This window comes from Vicugna pacos, chromosome 11 (assembly GCF_048564905.1).
Source record: "Vicugna pacos chromosome 11, VicPac4, whole genome shotgun sequence".
NCBI lineage: Eukaryota > Metazoa > Chordata > Mammalia > Artiodactyla > Camelidae > Vicugna > Vicugna pacos.
The window spans coordinates 66,847,804-66,872,098 of record NC_132997.1 but is presented as its reverse complement, the minus strand read 5'-3'; the positions used below and the strand labels follow the sequence as shown (position 1 = coordinate 66,872,098).

The 24,295-nt window shown below is 33.5% G+C and overlaps 1 protein-coding gene across 3 annotated transcripts in view; it reads right to left on the bottom strand.

Annotated features, from left to right (window-relative positions):
* Nucleotides 1-1,978: 1,978 nt before the first annotated feature.
* The window catches only part of MINPP1 (multiple inositol-polyphosphate phosphatase 1), a 38,182-nt gene continuing 15,865 nt past the window's right edge, over nt 1,979-24,295 (bottom strand). For 2 of the 3 annotated variants that reach the window (XM_072971545.1, XM_006206639.4), the window contains exon 5: nt 1,979-4,692. In XM_072971545.1, coding sequence (XP_072827646.1) covers nt 4,299-4,692 — 394 coding nt within the window. In that variant the 3' untranslated portion in view covers nt 1,979-4,298. The remainder of the gene's footprint in view (nt 4,693-24,295) is intronic. The other variant, XM_072971546.1, reaches the window with a different exon arrangement.

The following is a 24,295-nucleotide window of genomic DNA, read 5'->3' as shown; positions in this document are numbered from 1 at the left end:
TCTGCAAAATGAGTTTCATATTATCAACTTCATAGTCTATAATGAAGATTAAATGTAATAACAGGTAAAGTACCTTTCATATAGGACTTGGCAGGTGTAGGTATTTCCCGTAGCCAATAGCAACTATTTCACACACGTAATTTATTTTATAGATAACCTAGTTAACAGCAAGTTTATGGCTGAGTATTGAAAATTATAATTTTTCTCTTAAGACTAGCTTTACATATCTATGTTTGGGCAAATACTAACAAATGCATATACCCAACTCTATTGTAGTGCTTATAAAATACTTTGTAACCAGTTTTTAGACCTGTTAAATAAAACGGTTCTTTAAAGCTCATATAGGCCCATCGGTTGGAGAAGTCTTCCAGCCATGCTTCTATTTTTTTCTGAAGAGCTAGGCTGATAGCAGCTAGACTTGAAAATCAAGTACCTCCAGCCGTAACTGAGGCAAAAACTAGCAACAGTGTTTGAAAAAACTCCACAGTGCTGGCCGCTCTACTCCATTTTCCTGACTAGAAAGACCAGAGGCCTCGCAGACTGAAGTGAATGTAGAATCCCAGCTACTTCTGACTCCCTATCTGTACATCAGGTGAACGTGATAACCACTACCCTACGGAAACCCGTTCCCTATCTTTATGTGGGAGTTTCATGGATTTTCTCTCTCAACAATGAAAACACAGGGGATTGTTTCTAACTCATTTTTTCCATCTTCTGCCCGAAGGAGATCAGAATTTCTCCTCAGACTGTATTCAGTCATCTAGTACTGAAGTAGCAGGAAAAACTGTGAAACTCAAATTGCGTTTTTCCACCACGAATAGGACTTGGGTGAATTACGGAGACTACATAACTCAATCTAGTTAGTCAAATTAGAAAACCAGGCTCTTATCCTAATCTCCGTAATACAAGGAGTAACAGAAGATTTCAGGGAGCAACACTGCAAAAACAGAAAGAAAAAAAAAAAACACTATCTTGTCTCGCCAAGACTAGTCTTCTCACCTTCTCAGGAAGGTAAGGGAAAGAAAAAAAAATCATAAGAAAAAGAAACTAAGGATTGCTCGAAGGAAGAGAAACTATGGCTAGGGCATAATTAGTGTTCTTTCCATCTCCAATTAAGCATGTTTCTTATCAATTAAATAGAACTCCCTCATCTGCATGAATCCAAAGATACAGTTCACCAGTATGTATGTATATAATGTATATATATAAATATATAATAATTTATATAATGGATTTATATAATGGATTTTTTTCCCCCAGGGTGAGAATATTTATTGTAAAATTTTCCAAAAGCACCCAAATTGTTAATGTTTGGTCAAAAGAAAATTAGAACCAAGGTTGGTAGAATGAATTCTAATGAAAAAATCAGAGAAAATCTATAAATCCTAATTTAACTTTCCATATTAGCTATTTCAGAAATAATATAAAATAAATATTCTGATGAAATATTCTCATTATACTAAGAGTATCTGTCAATTTGTAAGGCTATCATTCTAACGAACAACTATTTGCTCTCAGTACAACAAACAAAAGTTGAACATAACTGCTTGGGTCTAAATAATGGTTTAAAATCTGGGAATAGTACACGAAGATGTTGAATTGGGACTAGTTTTAGAAATAATAAAATTAAAAATCTTTCTATCTTACAATATAATACTCCAGCAATGATAAAATAGTTAAAGTTTTAAAAGTTAACCTCCTCCCAAGTTGCCAGGTATGAAGCCCAAACTACGAATGTTTTAACTGAAAGAACAGGACATCCTTTTTCTTGCTGTGAAATTTTTTCAAAAACACTCTCTCTCCCTCTCACACACAAGCACACACACCAACTAAAAAAAAATAGCTTATGTGAAGGTGCTTAAGGGTAGACTGAGCTGACAGGTGAGTGGAAGGAAATTCTTAAGAGAGTGAGAGAAAAAGAATGGTTAGGAGAGAACTGAGTGAGCAAGTTCAGGAAAAGAGCTAGAGATAGGCAAAGTAGATTGTAATGCAAATATTTATTTTCAGCTTACATTTGGCAGAACACCATTCAAATTCCAAAGGTCATTAATGAGCTACATGAAATATCATCTTAGAGAAATATATTCCAAAAATTTACAGTTTTATATTCTGGTTTGGTTGTATGTAACCCCCATATATTCAAGGGCATGCATCAGTTCTACAGTTTACAAAAAGAAAGCACTCAAAATATCATAAAAATTGATTTCATCTGAAAAAAACAAAGCTCCTTTTCCTTTACAAGTTGAATTTTGTTTTCATTGTTAAAATTAAAATTATACATGAAAATAGTATCAAGTGAATGATTATGTGTTGGAGAACAGACACTTCAAAATGATAATGACTATAAAAATAGTACATACAATACACTGCACACATCAGGTTGTAGAATAGACAGAAAAATGGCTAATGTCCACAGGCTATTTATTACTGACCCAAATCTCAGAATGCGTAGTGATTAAATTTTGGCTTAACTGAATAATTTGGTCATCTATTATGAACAAACTGTTGTTAGCCAAAGATTATTTTTCAATGTTCAACTTTTAATATATCCTATCCTAGATAAGACCTTTTGCTTTTATCATGAGATTCTTCAGTTTCAGGCATTTTCCAAGTGAGAACAATAGCACCAGAATAATGTCACAACCTCTGCAACATTAGCAAAAATGGACCACACTTATCCTCTATCCTGAAATAGTTCACATACCAGTGACTACAACAATAACTATATGGTCCTATTTAACAATAAATTAAACAATTCCTATAAAACTTTCACAGTCTATGAAAAGATTATGAATCAGAAATTATTTAATGTTCCGGACACCAAGTAAATTTGTTTTAAGGTCTTTTAAGATAACCCCCTTGAAAGAAAAGCTAGGTTCATTCAACTTTATATGCCCATAGACTGAGTCTAGTGTTTGTACATAATACTCAATACATATTGATGAATTGACGGTATTAATTTGTGACAAATGATCAGGATCAAGAAAAGTCTTGAAAAACAAATATGGCAGTTAAATCAATCAATCAAGATATGCACAGTATAGGTCCTTTTACAGAAAAATTTAAATTCCCACAACACTACAGGTTTTCAGAGTCAAGCATTCAATGGAATGGTGAATAATGAATTTCATTCTGGTGATTACCTCGAGGCAGGTGATTTTTGGGTGATTTAGTCAAAGCTACTTGAAATTCTAACCTTTTACCATCAATTACTGATTGTATTTTAACACAGAGAGCAGAAAAGACCTGGTAGTAAAAATCTCAAGAATTCTGTTTATTTTCATGGCAAACATTTTCATGGCAAACATTTTCATGGCATTTGACAGAACTCAGAGCTATTTCTTTGAAATGGGTTCATATCTGTGAAACTAAGCCCACCAGGATGAAGTCTTTTTTTTTTTTAAAGAAAGAACAAGAAAGAAATTAAGCCACCAAAAGATGTATTTCACATAATAGCAAAATATAAAAAATTGAAGCAAAATGACAGAATAAAAAAATTGCTAAGCAATGGATTTAAGAAACTTTGATTCTGTTCTTCTCTCTTGTTACTAATGGTCTTCTTTTCCTTCCATTGTTATATATGTAAAACAGGTATGATAAGAATGAATGAAGAATGGCCTTGCAAGACTTACTAGGAGGTTAAAAGGAATTATTGAAACATTGTTCAAATACTTTATAAATACTACTGACAAAAGTATAATAAGATCGGTGTTTTTGTTTTCTTTCAGTGAAGATGTTCTTTTAAATCAGACTCTGTTTCTTAATATTGTTTCAAATTCTCAACTAGAGAGATGTTAGCTTTCTTCCAAAGTGATACTCCGAGTGAATCACAGTATTTCTGATTAAGAAAGACAATACTTGAACTGTGCTACCAGGGGAAAAAGAAAGGAACTGCAGCACAACTGGTAAAGTTCCTAGACTTAGTCCAATCAAGTTATAGATCATCCAACTGACATAATATTTTGTTACTCCAAAACTTTCTAGTATCATTTTGAAATCATATTCCATCTCAGTGTGAGATTTCTTACATAAATAGGAGGAATTTAATTTCTGTAAACGTTTGCAATGCCAGTTATTTCTCTGAACAAATTTTTTTCCTTTAAGAGAGTGGCTCCAGCGAAGAATCCTTTCTTACACATCCATGTCCAGACTAAAAAGAAACAACGCTTTTCTTTAAAAAGACAGAAATACCCAAGAAATGTTAAAGCTTTCTGTAGCCAGGGATTGTCCATCTATTATTCTAAGCATGTAATCACTCCCTATAGATTCCTGATGAATCTAAAATGTTTTCCAGTTACTCATAGCTCATCAGATGTGTTCACCTTTGGTACGTCACATTCTTCACTGGTATGACAACTCTGAAGGATATCCTTGTAGTAGTTCTTCAGATCTTCATATAAAGAAACAGTTTGTTGTGAGTGAGCCAAGGGTAACACTTTTTCATTTAACAACATCTGCACTCGGAATTCTTCTTTAGGAGTCTTAGCATTTTTACAATGGTAAAGCACAAATATTAGGTTTGAGGCATAGGGTACAATGTGGCCACTTCGGAACTTCCTATGCATTTGCTCCTTGTAATTATAAGCTGTTAGGGGCTCCTTGTCTTTGAAGTAGCCCATAAGAGAAAGCAGTGGAAGAAGGGTCTCTGCATGACCAAACTGAAGGATGACTGGAGAGGAAACTGGTTGAGAACTTAAAAGAGAAACAGAGAAAAAATATGTATAAACATATTTTACATACATAATAATTTAACGTAATTTTACATATAATAATTTAACATAACAGCTTGTAAACACAATAGTTATACTTAGAATTAGCATACAACTTTCTCACCTTTTTGAAATATAAACATAACAACAATATGAATGAAATTCTGTGTGGCAGAGAACTGAACTTTTTATACTGAAAGTTAAGTTCCAAAATTTTGGATCACTGTAGTAGTGCAAATTCATCTAAAAGTGAGGCATATATGTTATTCTTTTTTTTTCCCAAAAAGTAGAATGTATGTTCTCTCTCTCTTTTAAATTGAAGTACAGTCAGTTTACAATGTTGTGTCAATTTCTGGTGTACAGCATAATGCTTCAGTCATACATATACATACGTATATTCCTTTTCATATTCTTTTTCATTATAGGTTACTACAAGGTATTGAATAGTTTCCTGTGCTGTACAGTAGAAACTTGTTTTTTTATCTATTTTATATATAGTAGTTAATGCCTGCAAATCTCAAACTCCCAACGTATCCCTTCCCATCCCCTTTCCCCACTGGTAACTGTAAGTTTGCAGTTTAAAGAGAGTCCAGTATTTACTTGCAGGTTAAGGAACCTGAAGCTGGTATGCATTTCAAAACTGCACTGCTTTCTGTGAATGAAACTGAGCAGCTGGCCCTTAGTAAGTATTGATTACTCTTTGGAGCTCTTCTGAATGAATTTCAAATGTTACTTTCTCTTTATCTAAGGAATAAGGACAAGCAATATTCAGTAAATTTCTTGGTTAAAATCAAGTCTGAACAGTCTGAACAGTAAAATGGTAATGCATGTATTTCAGTGCTTTTTATAAGAACTGATTTGGGCACCAAATGAGGAATAGAACCACAAAAGGGCTGAGATACAATCTATTATAGCTGATATACCGTGTCTTTGGGTGCGAGTGGACTTGATATATTACAATAAACACAACAACTTTCAATACTATGAGCTAAGTCACCTTTTTTTTCCCCCTCAAGTTTTCTATAATCTTTTTTTATTTTCTGGTAAAGGCTTCTTTTATAAACAGCAGCAAATGACTGCTTAGCCTTTTCTCAGCTTTTATAGAAAGAATATAGCTATAGTTCTTAAATATAATCTGTAAACCTATTCAAACACAATTAACCATCTGACTTCTTGCCACCACCTCACACATTAGGCTACAAATTTAGTACATCTGGATTGTCTAGGAGGACAGCAGCACTTGCAGCAGTTTTTGAACTTTCCTGAGTTCCCACATAAAAACAGATGCAGCAACTGGATAGCACACCCAAAACCCAAGGGAAACATTCACAGCATAACCATGTAGAAAAGTATTTTCCATGAATTACCAATAGCCTCAAGACCTGCATATTATCAGTATCTGTGGAAGGAAGCAAAGGGAAACCACAAAGCATGTGAGAGATTTGAAAACAGGAGTATCCCAAAGAGCCATCAGGTACTCACTAGAAAGTACAGTGGGCCAATGTGAGACAGCAGCTGAAACTGGGAATGGTTTCACCCAATCTAGCATGTGTGTGTGTGTGTAAATATACATGTACAATGTACGTGTATTACACACATATATATGTATGTATATGTATATATGACAATAGTAATATTTATTTTTTCTATATGCTGTAAACATATATCATTACCATTTTTGCTTTTGATAACGAGTTACCTTTTAGAACTATTAAAAACAGAATAAAAATTATAGTGGACAGAATTCTAAAATGACCTCCAAGAAATGAGCCTAATCTACCTGGGGAAAGGGAAATACTCAACTCTAGCCCCATCTAACTCCTCTGTACCACCTAAGGAGGGGGAAAAAAACTGAGAGGCACAGGCTCATCAAAAAGCTGAGACCCAATCATAGGACGATAGAAAGTTTACCCTCCCTCACACCTTACCGCTACATTAGTAAAGGCCTATTTACCATAGTTTTACCCAGTACATCATGTCCACTTTCAAAAAAAAAAAAATTACAAGACATACTGAAAGGCAAAAAACTTAGTTTAAAGAGACTAAACAAGCATTTAGAACCAGAGTCAGATATGGCAGATATGTTAGAATGATCACACCAGGAATTTTTTAAAATTATAATTAATCTGTTAAAGGCTTTAATGGAAAAAATAGACAATATGCAAGAAGAAATGAGTAATTTAAGTGAAAGACAGAACGTCTATGAAAGAATAAAAAAGAAATAATAGAGATTAAAAACATTGTACAGAAACAAAGAGTATCTTTGTAAACCAGACACAGATGAGGAAAGAATCTCTGAGCTTTAGCGTATGACAACAGAAACTTCCAAAGCTGACAAGAACAGAGAAAAAAGGACTAGAGAAAAAGAAGAGAATATACAGGAACTGTGGGACAATTACAAAAGGTTTAAATTAACATATGTGTAATGGGAACACCAGACAGAGAAGAGAAACAAAAACAGATGCAACGTCTAAAGCAAACATGAATGAGAATTTACCCAAATTAATGTTAGACACCAAACCACAGATCCAGGAAGGTAAGAGAATATTGAACAGGATAAATTCCAAAAAAAAAACACCTATGCCTAGGCATATATCATTCTTAAGCTTCCGAAAATCAAAGCTAATGAAAAAAATCCTGAAAGAAGCCACAGGAAAAAAGCACCTTACCTATACTGGCACAAAGGTAGGTACTGCACCTGACTTCTCCTTAGAAGCCATGCAAGCAAGAGGACAGTGGAATGAAATATTTAGATGTTTTGAGAGGGAAAACCTCAACCAACCTAGAATTTTGTACCTTGCAAAATTATCCTACAGAAAAGATGGAGAAATAAACACTTTCTCAGACAAACAAAATCGAAAGAACTTGTTGCCAGTGGACATACCTTGCAAGAAATGTTCAAAGAAATTTCTTCAGAGAGAAAGAAAATGACATAGGTCAGAAACTCAGCTCAACACAAAGAAAGGAAGAACAGTGCAGATGAGTAAGTAAAGATAGCATTAAAATGTTTATTTTTTATCCTTAATTGGTCTGATAACTATTTATTCAAAATAACAGTAGCAATAATTTACTCAATTATGTATGCTTATATATATACACACACACATACACACAGACTTATGCATGCTTATGTATGTATAAGTGAAATTAATGACAGCAATGATACAAGGGACAGGAAGGAAGAATTAGAATATTTTGTTATTATAAGGTACTTGCACTACCCATGAAGTGGTAAAATGTTATTTGAAAACAGACTAGGATTATAGTTATAAATGTATATTGCAAATTCTAGGGCAACCACTAAAAAAGATTAAAAAAAATGAAATACAATTGATATGCTAAGAAAGGAAAGGAAATAGAATCATTTAAAGTCCTTGATTAAAACATCAAAAGGCAGAAAAAGTGTGGAAGACAAAAACAGGAACAAAGAACAAAAGCAACAAATAGACAAGAGTAACAAATATGGTAGATATTAATCCTAGTATATCAATAATCACTTTCAATGTCAATGGTCAAATATACTAATTAAAAGACAGAGAATGTCAGATCAATATAAGACTCAACTATACGTTTTCTACAAGAAATCCACTTTAAATATAAAGACACATACAGGATTAAAAGTAAAGTAATGGAGAAAGATATAACATGTTAGCTAATACTAATCAAAAGAAAGTGGGAGAAGCTATATACATATCAGACATGGCCAACTTCAGGGCAAGGAAAGTCATCAGAGATAAAGAGGAGCAGTACCTACTGATAAAGGGGTCACTATTCTAAGAAGATAAAACATTCCTTAATGTATATGTACCTAACAACAGAGCACAACATGCATGAGGCAAAAAACTGATAGAACTACAAGGAGAAACAGATAAACCCACTATCATAGTTGGAGACATTAATACTCCTCTATCAGAAACCGACAGATCCAGCAGGCAGAAAATCTGTATGGACATAGTTAAACTCAACAACACTATCAATTAACTGGATATAATGAAATCTACAAACTACTTCATTCAACAACAGTGGACTACACATGATTCTCCTGCTCATGTGGAACACTCACCAAGGGACCACATTCTGTAATATAAAACACAACTTAAAATTTTTTTTTTAAGAAACAGAAATTATACAGTATCTGCTCAATGGAATTAAACCACACCACAATGGAATTAAACTAGAAATCAGTAACAAAAAGATAACTGGAAAAATACCCAAAATACATGGAGATTAAACAACACATTTCTAAGTAACATGTGGGTCAAAGAAGAAATCTCAAGAGAAATTTTAAAATATTTTTAACTAAATGAAAATGAAAACACAACTTAGAAAAACTTGTGGGATTCAGTGAAAGCAGTGCTTATAGAAAATTTATATCATTTAATGTATATATTAAAAAAGAGGAATGATCTAAAAGCAATCACCTAGGCTTCCATTTTAGGAAAGTAGGAAAAAAAAAAGAGCAAATCAAATCCAAAGTAAGCAAAAGAAAAAATAAAGATCAGAGCAGAAGTCAATGAAATTCAAAACAAGACATCTAATAGAAAAAATCAACAAAATCAAAAGATGATTCTTTGAAAAGGTCAATAAAGTCAGTAACTCTCTAGCCAGGTTAACTAAGAAACAAAGAGAAAAGGCACAAATTACTGGTATCAGAAATCAAAGAAGAGACTTCACTACAGATCCAATGGACATTAAAAGGATAACAAAGAAATATTATGAACAACTCTATGCCTCAAAATTTGATAACCTAAATGAAATGGAACAATTCCTTGAAAGATAAAATCTGCCAAAATTCACACAAGAAGAAAGAGATGATCTGAATAGGCCAATATCTATTAAAGAAATTGAATCAATAATTAATAACCTTCCAAAATAGAAAGTACCAGGGCCAGATGTGTATACTGGTGAACTGTACCAATCATTTTAGGAACATATTCTACCTATTTTCTGTAAGTTCTTCCAGAAAACAGAAGCAAGGGGAACAGTCAACTAATTCTATGAGACAGTATTACCCTAATACCAAAACCAGATAAAGTCACTACTAGAAAACTACAGACAATTTTTCTCAGAAGCTAGATGCAAGCAAAAATCCTCAACAAAATATTGACCAATAGAATCCAACAATGTAATAAGGAATTATATACCATGACCAAATAGGATTTGTCCCAGGTATGCAAGGCTGGTTCAACATTCAAAAATCTATTAATGTTAACTATTATATCAATAGGCTAAAAAAGAAAAATTACATTATCATATGAATAGATTCAGAAAATACATTTGACAGAATTCAACATTCATTCATGATAAAAATTCTCAGCACATTAGTGATAGAGGGAACTTCTTCAACTAGATAAAAAACATACAAAAAGCTAAGTTAACATCATACTTAATGTTGAGAAATGCAAAGCCTTCCTGATTAGATGAGGTACAGGCAAGAATGTCCCTTCTCACCACTGCTTTTCATCATTGTACTAGAAGTCCTAGCTAAAGCAATGAGATAAGAAAACGAAATAAAAGGTAAACAAACTGGGAAGGAAGAAATAAAACTGTATTTGTAAATGACAATCATCTATGTAAAAAATCCAAAGAATCAATAAAAAAATCTCCTGGAGTAAATAAGCAATTATATCAAGACTGCAGGATACAAAGTTAATATACAAAAGTCAATTGCTTTTCTATATGCTAACAATAAACAAATGGAAATCTGAAATTAAAAACACATTACCATTTATATTAGCACCCCTAAAAATGAAATATTTATATAAAATAACAAAATATACAAGATCTATATGAGGAAAACTACAAAACTAAAAAAAAAGCTATCAAGCCATGAGAAGACATGGAAGAAACATAAATGCGTATTACTAGGTAAAGACAGCTAATCCAAAAAGGCTACATATTGTATGATTCCAACTATATGACATTCTGGGAAAGGCAAAACTACGGAGACAGTAAAAAGATCAGTAGTTTCCACGGGTTAGTGGGGAGGGAAAGATAAACAGGCAAAGCACAGAGGATTTTTAGGGCAATGAAACTATCTGTACAATTCTATACGGCCAATACATGTTGTTAGAAATTTGTCCAAACCCAGAGGATATACAACACCAAGAGTGAACCCTAATGTAAACTATGAACTTTGGTGATAATGATGTGTCAACATAGGGTCATTAATTACAACAAATGTACCACTGTGGTGTGAGATGTCAATAGTAAGGGAGGTCTGGTGGGGAGGGAGTTTATGGGAACTCTACCTTCTGCTCAATTTTGCTGTGAACCTAAAACTGCTCTAGAAAATAGTTTATTAATTAAACAACAACAACAAAACTACTGCCATGGGATGTAACCAAAAAGCACATTTTCCTTCCAAAGAGTTAATATAATCTGTTAAACAGCTGCTCAGGCTTGTACCTGTTTGCCCTGTTATAAGACTTCCTTACATTTCAATTCTTTTCAACAAAGTTAAGGAGAATACATGTTAAACATAAAAACATATTGTATTTCTATTCTAAAATATTTCCAAACACCAAAAATGGGAAATTGGTCACTTTCAACTAATGGAGGCTAAAGAGTTGTGGAGTTTGTATGTGTGTGCACATACAGTAGCAGTTTTTAAATTTTGGTTTGTTTTTGTAATTCTAAAGACATCAAAACCAATATTACAAAAGTATTTATTTATGGTCCAATTTTCATCAGAAGCCATTAAAGGTATGTGCCAGGTTTCTGTAAAGTAAATCAGTAATTCCTGTGAAGTGAGTTGGTTCCATCTCAGGAACACACTGCTCTTTACTCTGACTCATAAATGAGAGTAAATCTTAGAAATGTTCTGAGCCATCTGCTAGCAACTGATTTACTTCAATTAGTATAACTGCTGTTTGAAAGAACCATATCCTCAGCTTCCCCTTGAACACACCCAAGTCCCAAGGATAGCAAGGGAACTCTTCTGGGTTTCATTTCCAAGCTTCTCCAAAGCAAAGTTGGTCTATGACTAAGCCCAAAATATTGGCAACAGCAAATGGGTAAGAGTGTGTATGTCTGAATGAGAGAGTAAGGAACTATGTGTATGTGTGTGTGTGTGTGTATGTGTGTGTGTGTGTATGTGCGCACGTGTGTGTGGCTGGCGGGGAAGGTGAGGGGAGGTGCTCAGAGAGACCAGAGAGAACAAGAGAATATAATATATGGGAGGACAAAAGGGTAAAGAATGTGAAAAACACTTCTCAGTTTACTCAATGTCTAATATACAGCCACTGCACATAATTTTGTCAGAAGACTGCTGAGTGCATAAAGATTGCTACATCCTATCTATGGTCCCATGTAGCTTTCTTTATTTCACATGGCATTCAATAAACAGAGCTGAGAAGTTCAGGCTGCCAAGACAGAAAGACCAAAGTTTTCACCTTTAACTTAAGAATGCAGTCTTTCGGAGGAAGATGCAAAAATTTTTTTAAAAAGGAGCTATCAAGACAATCAGTAATGATACATATTCAGTATTCACTGCATCTGTAGTTTCTAAATGTTGGGGAAATAAAACTATCTAAGAATCTAAAGGAATGGGACTTCATCCCAGGGAAATGCACAATCCCGTAACAACGTGAATACAGTTTTGGGAGTTCAGACCTCTCCAAATCCCAAGAACCCTCGTGCTATATACGACAGTTTGACATCCTGAGGAATAGTAAGCCTAAAATCCTGTCCCACATTGTTTTGTTTAATCTCCTACATGATGTGTATTTCAGAGAAGTCTAATAATTTTATCCTAATGAGTCCTATATTTAAAATGTCAAGATAGATTAATTAATTTACATTTTAAATTTACACACTTGTATATCAATCAAATTAAGAAAAATTCAGATATCCTATAATTTGCTTTGAATACTCCCATTTTTCTTGAATCATGCTGTTTCTGTTTTCTGTATTCTAACTACGTACTCTGATCCTTCAACGTAGACTTCTATTAGTCTCACTTCTCATATTAACTTATAATCCGACTTATGAAGATATTCTTTAGAACTCTTAGCAGAATAGTCTACCAAAAAATGAGAGATACAAGGGCATGAAACACATTTAACTCTTTCTCTGATAAAAATACATTAAACTTGGGATGTCATATTTTCCAATAAGTGGCAAAACTACTTTACAGGGGTACATTAAAAAAAAGCTAGAAAATGTAAACTATTAATACAAATGTAAGAAAACAAATGAATTATATATAGGAATACACAATTGGAACTGTTTCAGGGTTGAGATTTGGTCAAGCCCTCTCATTTTAGAAATAAGGAAAAGCTGAGTGAATTACCTAATGTTATCTAGCAAGACAGAATGTATTTCTCCAAATTTCAGTCCTCTTTTACTTATATAAGTTGGTAAGGAGATTTATTAACTCTTTAATTAAAAAAGAAATTTAATTTGGTCTAAAGTTACTTTGTTAAATGAGGTTTGATGACTATGTATGTGTTCAAAGTAGGTGAAACACCCAGAAAGAAGGCCCAACCAGAAAAACAACTAATAATTGCATGTTTTTCCCCTAAATGTACTCAGCTTACATCTTTCTAAGCTCTTAATTCATGTTTCACAGTCAACTAATGTTACACAGAGTGAATGCATTTTCAAACATGATCCAGGAATATCAAATAGAGCATTAGATAACTCATATAATTCCCATACTTATGTAAGCGCACAAATAAGCAACATGAACTGCTAGAGATATGAGATGCTTTGGGAAGAAAATTACAAGGAAAGTATTTTTTTAAGTCTTCCTTTACAATTGAAGCATCAGCTCCAGTGAGGCATTTGGAGAAGCATCAGGGTCAACAGTTAAACACAAATACAGAACAAAATGACTCAAGCATAAAGATTTTTCTCCAGGAAAAATACAGAGAAATAACTTCTGCTTCTAGCCAAGATGCAGTAACAGGGACTGAATTTACCTCACAGCCTTAAACTACTATAAAGCCATTTGAAATATATGAAATAACAATTTTTAGACATTTGACAAAAGTCAGAATCAGAGCAAGGGAAGGCAAATGAGGTGAATCCCAACAACCGTCCCATCTTAACTGCCTAGAGTTTGGGAAGGGGAGCCCAAACAGAGCACAGCAATCTTCCTGAGTAGATGAGATAGAACTGAGAATTTAGTGAGGCTACATTGGCTAAAACTCACAGGATAGAGTCCCAGGGAAGAAAGATCTGCAGGGACTCCCCTCAAGTTTTCAGCTAGTATTGATCAGCTTATGCGTGTGAAAAAAACAATGCAAATTCACGCAAAAGGCATTGAAAAGAAAGAGGTGAAAAAGTTCTCAAAGCTAACACAAGGCCAGGAATAGTTTGTATTCCAACAAGCCAGACTAGGAAAGCTTCAAAATACACAGGGTACCAAATAGATGTTCAAGAGGAATTGCCTCAATAGTGGGGCAAAATTAGCCCATAAAAGACATTATTATAAAAACAAAGAAGGAAAACTACAGACTAGGAGAGTATATTTGTAAAGTATAAATCTGAGAAAGAACTTGCACATAGAATATATATAAAGAACTCCTATAGTAACAATAATAAAGATGATAAACAAACCAATTAAAAAACAGTAAAAGACATGAACAGACACTTTAACAAAGCAAACATATAGGTGGTTAACAAGCACATCAAAAGATGTTCACTATCACTAGTTGTATGGCTATTAGCGTAACTGACACCATCTTGGGCCCTTACAGTTTCTCTGGTCCTTCCACTGACTCTACCCAGGACAGCAGTGTGCAATAAGTCATTTCTCTGTTAAGGACTTTGTAATTAATAGATACTGTTTTATAATCATTAGGACCAGGTCACCTCTATGCACTGTTAGTCCCCAAACAATAAAAATCTTTGCTGATGTATTCCTGGGGCCCACGAGACTAGTTCTCCATTCATGAATCTTAACTTAGGAATGTACATCCTATTTCCAAGTACCTACCTCCATACCCCAGGTTCACTATAAACTGTCCCAATGGCCCCTCTGCAGTGCACGGTACAGCTGCAAATACTTCCAGATCATTGTCTGCCCTATCCTGATCCCACCCTGTAACTAAGTTACCCTATGATAAAGGAATCCATCGATTACATGAAGCTGCTTATCTAATTTTTTGGTTTCAAGATGCCTTCTCAGTTTGGTGGACACTTTTCATTCCCTCTGTCCTCCAACACTAGTTTTTAGGCAAATGCAAACTAAAATCACAGTAAGGTTCTACTACATGCCCATTAGAATGGCTGAAATTAAAAATACCTACCATACCAAGTGTTGGCCAAGATGTAGAATAATTTTAACTCTCATACATTGGTAGGAGGAGTTTGGTAGTTTTTTAAAAAGTTAACCATATACCTAAATATGACTCAGCTATTCCATCTCTAGGATAAAGAAATGAAAGCATATGGTACAAAGACCACAAATGTTCCCAGCAGCTTTATTAGCAATAGCCTCAAACTATAAACAACCCAAACATTCACCATAAGGAGATAGATAAACAAACTGTAGTGTATCCATATAGTGGAACACTAAATAAACTACATAAAACAAAATAAACAAAAAGGAATGAATGACTGATACCCACAACGTAAATGAATCTCATAACCACTATGCTGAATGAAAAAAGTCAAACCAAAAAATGTACATACTATATAGTTTTATTATATAAAATTCTAGACAATACAAATTATAGCGACAGAGCAGATCAGTAGTTTGCCCAGGAGTAGGGGTGGGAAGTGGATTAGAAAGAGTCACAAAGAAGTAAATCAGAGACAAATATCATATGATATCACTTACATGTGGAATTTAAAACAATGATACAAATTTATTTTACAATTTATTTATTTATTTATTAAACAATTTACTTATTTATTAAACAATGACACAAATTAATTAAAAACAGAAACAGACTCCTCCACATAGAAAACAAAATTTATGGTTACCAAACAGGAAAGGTGGGGGGATAAATTAGGAATTTGGGATTACCAGATACACACTACTATATATAAAATAGATGAACAACAAGGACCTATTGTATAGCATAGCACAGGGAACTATATTCAATATCTTGTAATAACCTATATGGGAAAAGAATATATATGTATAATGTGTGTGTGTGTGTGTGTATCTGGAAAAGAATATGTATATATACATATATGTATAACTGATTCACTTTGCTGTATACCTGAAACACTGTAAATAAATTACCTCAATAAATTAAAAGTCACCAAGAAATTTTTGCATGTGATGGGTATTTTATTATCTTGATATGGTGATAGTTTCATGGGTGTATAAATATTTAAAAACTCAACAAATTGTATACTTTAAATATGTGTTGTTTATATCAATTATGCTTCAATAAAGCTGTTTAAATAAAAACCAAAACAAGTATTAAGGGCTGATATGCTGAGGTTTGCGAAGGAAGTCTTTGATGACCAAACTCAAAGATTCCTCCTCCCATAAAGCCTTTACCAAACTCCAACAGCTCAAATTAATTCTCCTTCAGCATTTTTTTTACCTGTTTTAGTGCTGTTTTACAAATACCCTCCAAACTAGGACATGAGTTCCCTGAGACAATAATTTAAATGTATTCATCTTTGTATATACCCTCTACTGCCTCCATAATAAGCTGTACTGGAATGGAGTAGAAGTAAAACTAAAATCAGGGAAGCACTTAGGAAGCAGTTTCTAAAATCCAGGAAAGAGAAGATATTAGCCTGAATTGAGGTGGTAGCAGTGGGGATGAAGAAAAGTGGAAGGAACTGATACAAAACTGGAAGAAAAAAAAAAAACCCAACATTATGGTGAGAAGACATAGAAGGTGCGAGAGACAGAGTCAAGAATGATGCACAGGTTTGTGGCCTGGATGCCTGGGAGGATAATGATGGCTTGACTAAAATAAGAGACTACAGGCCTGTGGATATTCCTTCAATACATCCTGAGCACTAACTGCATCCCAGACTTGTTCTACACACTGAGGACATAGCAGGGAAATAAAGTTTTAGACATCACAGACCTACAGTCTACTGAGTCAGAAAGTATCTTTCCAGAGGCATCCTTACATCTGAATCTGAATTCACAGCATAGCCAGGCAAGTTAAATGAACTTGTACCTTATCAAGCCAGTATCAACAACCAGTGCTAAAGTCTCCTGGCACACCTAGTTAAACTCCATGGAACACTGACTGCAGAAAGGTAGCAAAAAGACAAGCGAGAACAGAGTCCAAGAACTTTAGAAGACAAAGCTCCCCTAGTTACTACAGGCTAAGTAATCACTTGGTGCCACTACATTTTTATCTCAATGCTGCCATCTTATGTAAAAATATGGAACTACACAAGCTTAAAAAGCTATACGTTATCCAACAGTGAAATCTGGAAATATCAAAGATTTGAGTCAACAAAACGGTAGAAAAAAGGTTAATGAGAGCTATTTAATGACAGTAACATACATTTACAGCAATTAATTTTGGTATTTGAGAGTATTCCTGACAAAATGAAAGATCTCATGAGACAAGCAATTACACTGTCCAGAATATAAACCTTACTTTGAAAAAGCAGTGACTTACTGAATTCCCCTAATTTAAAAAAATTAAAAATATACTAACAGAGATAATGGGGGATGGGAAAGTAGAATAAAATCCAGATACATCTCATTTCTTCAGTAAATTCAACATGCTTTTCTAATCACAGCTGCTTAAAAAGCAACAGCCGCTTAAATTTGCTTAAACAGTAAATTTACCGGTTTTGATTTTAATCCCATCACTGTAGTGATGGTTTAAGAAGAAAAATTAAAGTCAAGATCATAAGAGTCAAGGACCATGGATTTAGAGGACTGGTTATATAAAACTAAAATGTTGACACTTGTCTATTAACATTATTTGCAATCTCTAATTTTTCCATGAAGTAAAATCATGCTATTAAAACTGTGTTGAAAAATATTCAGAAACACTGAAGAATATCTCTGATTTAACATTAATATGAAAAGCTAACAACAACAAAAAAAGATAACAACCTGTGCACACAGTACCATCACAATGTGGGGTGGAGGAGGGATGGAGAAAGCAAAAAGTAGCCAGGGAACTCTAGAATTAAGTGAAAGACATTTCCTCACATAATATTAATGACAAATACTGCTTTTGTATATATGTACACATATACAAATACACTCACTTATTATAATCTCCAAACACAAAAAAGGTTTTTAAGAGTTATGAAGAAAAAAGATTAACATTTCAATAGAACAGATCAGAAAAAATACAAAGATAAAATATTAAACCTCTATTAAAACCTTATTATTATACCACACTGGTTTGTAACATTAATAGTGGAGGAGCTTGTATGTATGGGGAGGAAGTAGTATGTGGGAACTCTCTAATTTCTACCCAATTTTGCTGTGAACCTAAAACTACTCTAAAAAATAGTCTATTAGTTGTTTTTATTATTATTATTATTAATAAAATCCTATTAGTCTCTCTTTGCTGAGCATCTGTTAGTTTCCTTCAGAAGTAGCCTTAATTTTGGTGCTACTCATAAAACTGTTCAGTGTCAATCTGATTTTTGGAAAGAAATTTGATAGAAGTCTCTACACTCATTTTCTTCCCTTAAACCTACTTAAAAAGATTTCACCTTGATTCTGCTAAATATTTTTAAACATCCCAAACAGCCTTTTAGTATAGAGAAAACCAGTCCCTGAAAAGCACCATTACCGCTGACTCTCCTTCCTCAGTTAGGAAAGAAGGCCGTGGGCAAAACCATTTCTTCTTACAGAGTCAAACTCTCCTTCCTTTAACATTTTATACTGTTTTACAATCTTACATAAAGTAATACCATAGCCCATGGCTTTTATATACATTTCTGTTTTCTCTGGATTCTAAGAGTCACAAGTGTAATGACTTTGTCTTACTCATCACTGTGTCCAGCTACTAAAACACTGCTTGACATGTATCACAGTAGGTGTTTAAAATATTGTTGAATGAGTCCTCTTTTCAATTCACAAATAAAGAAGTAATCTCCAAAAAGAGTAAAAATTTTCTCCATTTCACTGAAGAAAAGGAAATTCATTTAAGAAATGAGCTCAAGGCCACGAAAATTTGAAGAGATTAAGTACTACAAAGTATTTGTTTCTAATATTTGAATACTCCCAGCAGTTGGGGTAGGGAAGGTGTGTGAATATCTGACAAAGACGTTAAAGACATGTTTTGACCAGAGAACTCTCATATATGATAATAATACCTTATCTGTATATAGCACTATACTAAGTAATTTAATAGACATTCTCTCATTTGATTATCATAACAACTTTGTGAGTCAGGAGAGACAGTCCCCTTTTCTGGAAGTGAGTAATCTGTAGCATCAGTAGAACAGAACCAGAACTTAAACCAAATCCAAGCATCTGCCTACTACATCACACTGCCTCTGTATCACTGCATCTCATTCAAGAAGCCATGCATGAACATTAGTCTCATTAGCTTTTAAATATATAAAAATACAATCAGCAACTACTTAACATAAAGGAATACTCAATTTGTTGCATTTTTTCTCTCTATGTACTTCACTTGTGGATAAAATAAGCAAATTATAAAAAAAAAACCCTAAAAATTGGAATTTCTTAAGATAAAACAAAACAAAACAAATAAAACCTCCTAGCAGGAGATGTGGATTACTATAAATGGGCCAACCTCAACTTGGAATGCTTCATCTTTAGATTATATCCAGAAACCAGTGCACATCAGGGATTGTTTACATAACTACAGTTTTAATATTCTTTAGCAATTCCTGATTGTCAAAGTTAATGACTCTCCTATAAATTCCATTCCTAGGCATATACCCAAGCAAAATAAAAATATGTCCACACAAAAATATGAATGCAAATGTTCACAGTAGCATTACTCATAACAACCCCAAAGTGGATATACCTAAATGTCCATAAACTAATGAACGGATAAACAAAATACAGTATAGTCAACATAACAGAACATAATTCAGCCATAAAAAAGAATACTGACACATGCTATAACATGGATCAACCTTGAAAACACTATGCTAAGTCAAAGAAGCCAGTCACAAAGAACCACACATTTTCTATATCCTCAAGTCTGTTTACGTTTTGCTATATATATTCGTTTCTTTAGATTTCACATATAAGTGATATAATGCAATATTTATCTTTCTCTGTCCAATTTATTTTACTAAGCATAATACTCTCCAGGTCCATCCATGTTGCAAATTGCAAAATTTCATTCTTTTTTTTACAGCTGAGTAATATTCCATTGTATATATATGCCACATCTTCCTTATCAATTCATCTGTTGATGAATATCTGGGTTGCTTCTATGTCTTGGCTATTGTAAATAGTGCTGCTATGAATGCTGGGCTGGGGTGCACACACCTTTGCAAATTAGTGTTATCATTTCTCCCAGATACATACCCAGGAGTGGAATTGCTGGGTCATCTGGTAGTTCTATTTTTATTTTGGGGGGGGAATCCCCATACTGTTTTTCACAGTAGCTTTACTAATTTACATTCCCACCAACAGCATACAAGAGTTCACTTTTCTGTACATCCTCGCCTGGCAGGTGTGAAGTGCTATCTCGTTTTTACTTGCATTTCTCTAATAATTAGTGATGTCGAGCATCTTTTATGTACCTGTTAGCCATCTGCATGTCTTCTTTGGAGAGATGTCTATTGGAGTCTTCTGTTCATTTTTTGATTTTTTTTTTTTTGGTATTGAGTTGTAAAAGCTGTTTATAAATTTTGGATATTAACTTTGTTGGTCATTTCACTTGCAAATATTTCCTCCCATTTAGCAGGTTCTCTTTTCATTTTGTCAATGGTTTCCTTTTAAAAGCAAAAGCTTTTAAATTTAATCAGGTCCCATTCGTTTACTTTTGCTTTTATTTCTTTTGCTTTAGGAGACAGGTTCAGAAAAAATATTACTATGATTTATGTCAAAGCATGTTCTGCCTATGTTCTCTTCAAGGAGTTTTATGGTTTCAGGTCTTACATTTAGGTCTATAACCCATTTCGAGTTTATTTTTGTATATGATGTGAGCAAATGTTCTAATCTCACTTTTTTTTTCTAGGAGTTTTACATGTAGCTGTCCAGTGTTCCTAGCACCACTTCCTGAAGAGACTGTATTTTCTCCACTTATATTCTTGCCTCCTTTGTTGTAGATTAATTGACTACAGATGTGTGGGCTTATTTCTGGGCTCTCTATTCTGTTCCATTGATCTACATGTCTGTTTCTGTGCCAGTACCATGTTGTTTTGATTACTGTTTGCAATACTGTCTGAAGGTTGGGAGGGTTATGCCTCTTTTTCCTTAAGGTTGCTTTGACAATTCAGGGTCTTTTGTGGTTCCATACAAATTTTAGGATAATTTGTTCTAGTTCTGTGAAAAATGTCACGGGTATTTTGACAGAGATACTACTAAATCCACAGATTGCTTTGGGTAATATTTCAATGATTCATTTTTCCAATCCAAGACCACAGGATATCTTTCCATTTCTTTGTACGGTCTTCAGTTTCCCTCATCAGTGTTTTATAGTTTTCATTGTATAGGTATTTCACTTCCTTGGTTAAGTTTATTCCTAGTCATTTTATTCTTTTTGATGTGATTTTTAAACGGGGTTTCTTTTTATTTTCTAATAGTTCAATATTAGTGTACAGAAAAGCAACAGATTTCTGTATCCTTGTATCTTGTATTTTGCAACTTTACTGAATTCATGCATTACTTCTACTAGTTTTTTGTGGACACTTTAGGGTGTTCTATATGTAGTATCATGTCTTCTGCAAATAGTATAGTTTTACTTCTTCCTCTCCAGTTTGGATGTCTTTTATTTCTTTTTCTTGTTTAACTGCTGAGGCTAGAACTTCCAATACTATGTTAAATATAAGTGGCAAGAATGGCATTCCTGCCTTGTTCCTTAAATTAGAAGAAAGGCTTTCACTGCTAAGTATGATGTTAGCTGTGGATTTGTCATAAATGGCCTTTATTATGTTGAGAAATGTTCCCTCAATACCAACTTTGATGAGAGTTTTTTTTATCATGAATGGACGCTGAATTCTGTCAAATGCTTTTTCTGCACCTACTGAGATGATCATGTGATTTTTATCCTACCTTTTGTTAATGTGGTGTATAATGGAGTTTCTTTTTTTTGGAGTAATGAAAATGTTCTAAAATTAAACAGGGATAATGGTTGCACAACTCTGTGAATATATTAAAAACCACTTAACTATACACTTTAAATGGGTGAACTACATGGTATATGAACTATTTCTCAAAACTGTTTTAAAAAATAACTGGTATGGGATTTTAATAGTGGGGAAGGCTATGCACATGTTGCTGGAGGAAGCAGATGAGAAATCTCCTTACCTTCTGTTCAATTTCACTGTGAATCTAAAAGTAAATAAAGGCTATTTAAACAAATCACTATACAAGACTGCAAAAGCCTGCATTATTAAAAAATTGATTATTTTCTAGTATATTTTATTAAGGCAGAGAAGTGAGCTAGTAATTTAAAAACACATTAACAATTACATGTTAAGCATTTTGTGGTCATCTTGTAAAAAACTCTAAGGAAGAATGCCATTTTTCTGAATTAATAAATTCTTTAAAAATTATTTCCACTTCTACAAAAAAAAAGTATTTCATTCTTTTCTTTCTCCACCTTTTCCTTTTATTAGATACCAATAGTGTTTAAAAAGTTTTCCTGAAGTATAATGTAACAATCATAAAATTCACCTGTTTTAGTTGTTAAGTTAAACGAATGTCAGTAAATGTAACAGCTGTGTGTGCAATCTCCACAATCACCCTAAAAATTTCCCTTGTACCCATTTGCAGTCAAATAAGCTTCTCAGTTTCTACAAAGAGACCTACTGGGGTTATGACAGGGATTACACTCAGCCTACAGATGATCAATCTGAGTCTTCTAATTCACAGAGACAGTATATCTTTGCATTTATTGAGTCATTTTTAATTTCTCTCTGTAATGTTTTATAGTTTTCAGTGTACAGAAATACTTATTTTAAAACATCAATGATAAACTTCTTATTTAAACTTTAAATCTGGTATCAAATTATAACAGCAATTTTTCCAAAAGTTATTTAAGAATCTTTCAGACACATTTTTAAGTTTGCCATACCTCACATTCAAATGGGACAAACAATGAACAAACAGTAAAGGTCTGTTATCTCATAAAGTCTAAGGATTTTAAACCATTCAGAAAACTAAGTAGGAAAAAAGTTAATGCCTATGTCAAAGAGGGAACTTGTCTTGACTATTCTGTCCCACAAAAGTGTTTGGTAGCAGAAACCAAATATAGATCTTCCTCCACTTACAATGGGATTACATCTCAATAAGCCTATTATTAAACTCAAAATATCAGTAACTCAAAAACCTACCAAACACCATTGCTTAGCTTAGCCTACCTTAAATGTGCTCAGAATACTTACATTAGTCTACAGTTGGGCAAAATCATTTAACACAAAGCCTACTTTATAATAAAGTGCTGAACATCTCACATCATTTATTGAATACTGTACTAAAAGTGAAGAACAGAATAGCTGTATAGGTACAGAATGGTTTTAAATGTATCAGTAGTTTTTTGCTCGTGATGGTGTGGCTGACTGGGAGCCACAGCTGACTGCCGCTGCCCAGCATCATGAACGACTATCATACCACACACAGCGAGGCAAGGAAAAGATCAAAATTCAAGTACAATTCCTACTGAACGTGTATCACTTTTGCACCATCATAAGGTCAAAAAATTGTTAAGTCAAACTATCCTAAATCAGGGACCATCTGTACTCAATCTGGTTTTCTCCCCTAACTCCCATCAAACCCAAGAAAATCCCATAAACTAAAGTCATATCCACAAGTACACATAATTTCTCTTTCTTATCTATATGTATATAAAACTCAATACTGCAAACACAAATACACCATATTCAGCCTTTGTCTCAATCTTTACAGCGTAATTTTCATCTCCAATTGTGAATGTATATGCTTCCATGGAAGCATATTTGTCAAATAAAATAGGGTTCAGATTCTATCAAAGGTTCAAATTAGGAAAAGGTTTTGTTTTTTTTTTTAACTTTGAAATGTATGAATGTTAACAAAGGCTTTTTGATAAGAAACTCATTTAAAATAAAAACTTACAAAAAAATTCATACCAGAAACCATGTACAATCACACTATTTATAACAGCAAAAACCAGAAACTATCCAACTGTCCACTGACAAGAGGAGATGATACATATAATGGTATTTATTTACTGAAAATTGAGCATTACTGAAATTGTACTATAGTAAAATGAATGAACTACAGTATATGCAACAATGTGATGAATATTATAAATGTAATGTTGAAAAGGAAAAAAAGCAAGGCCCAGCATATCTCTCTAAGCAAAACTAATTATATTGTTAGGGCACACATACATTCATAATAAAAACTATTTTATAGAGGCAAAGGAATAATACACACCAAATTCAGGATAGTAGTTACCGGGGATAGAGAGTAAAGGGGGCAAGGGAAGGCAGGAAAATGGAATCACTTGGGTTTTCCTTGGGTTGAATGGAGGGTTTATATGCTTTAT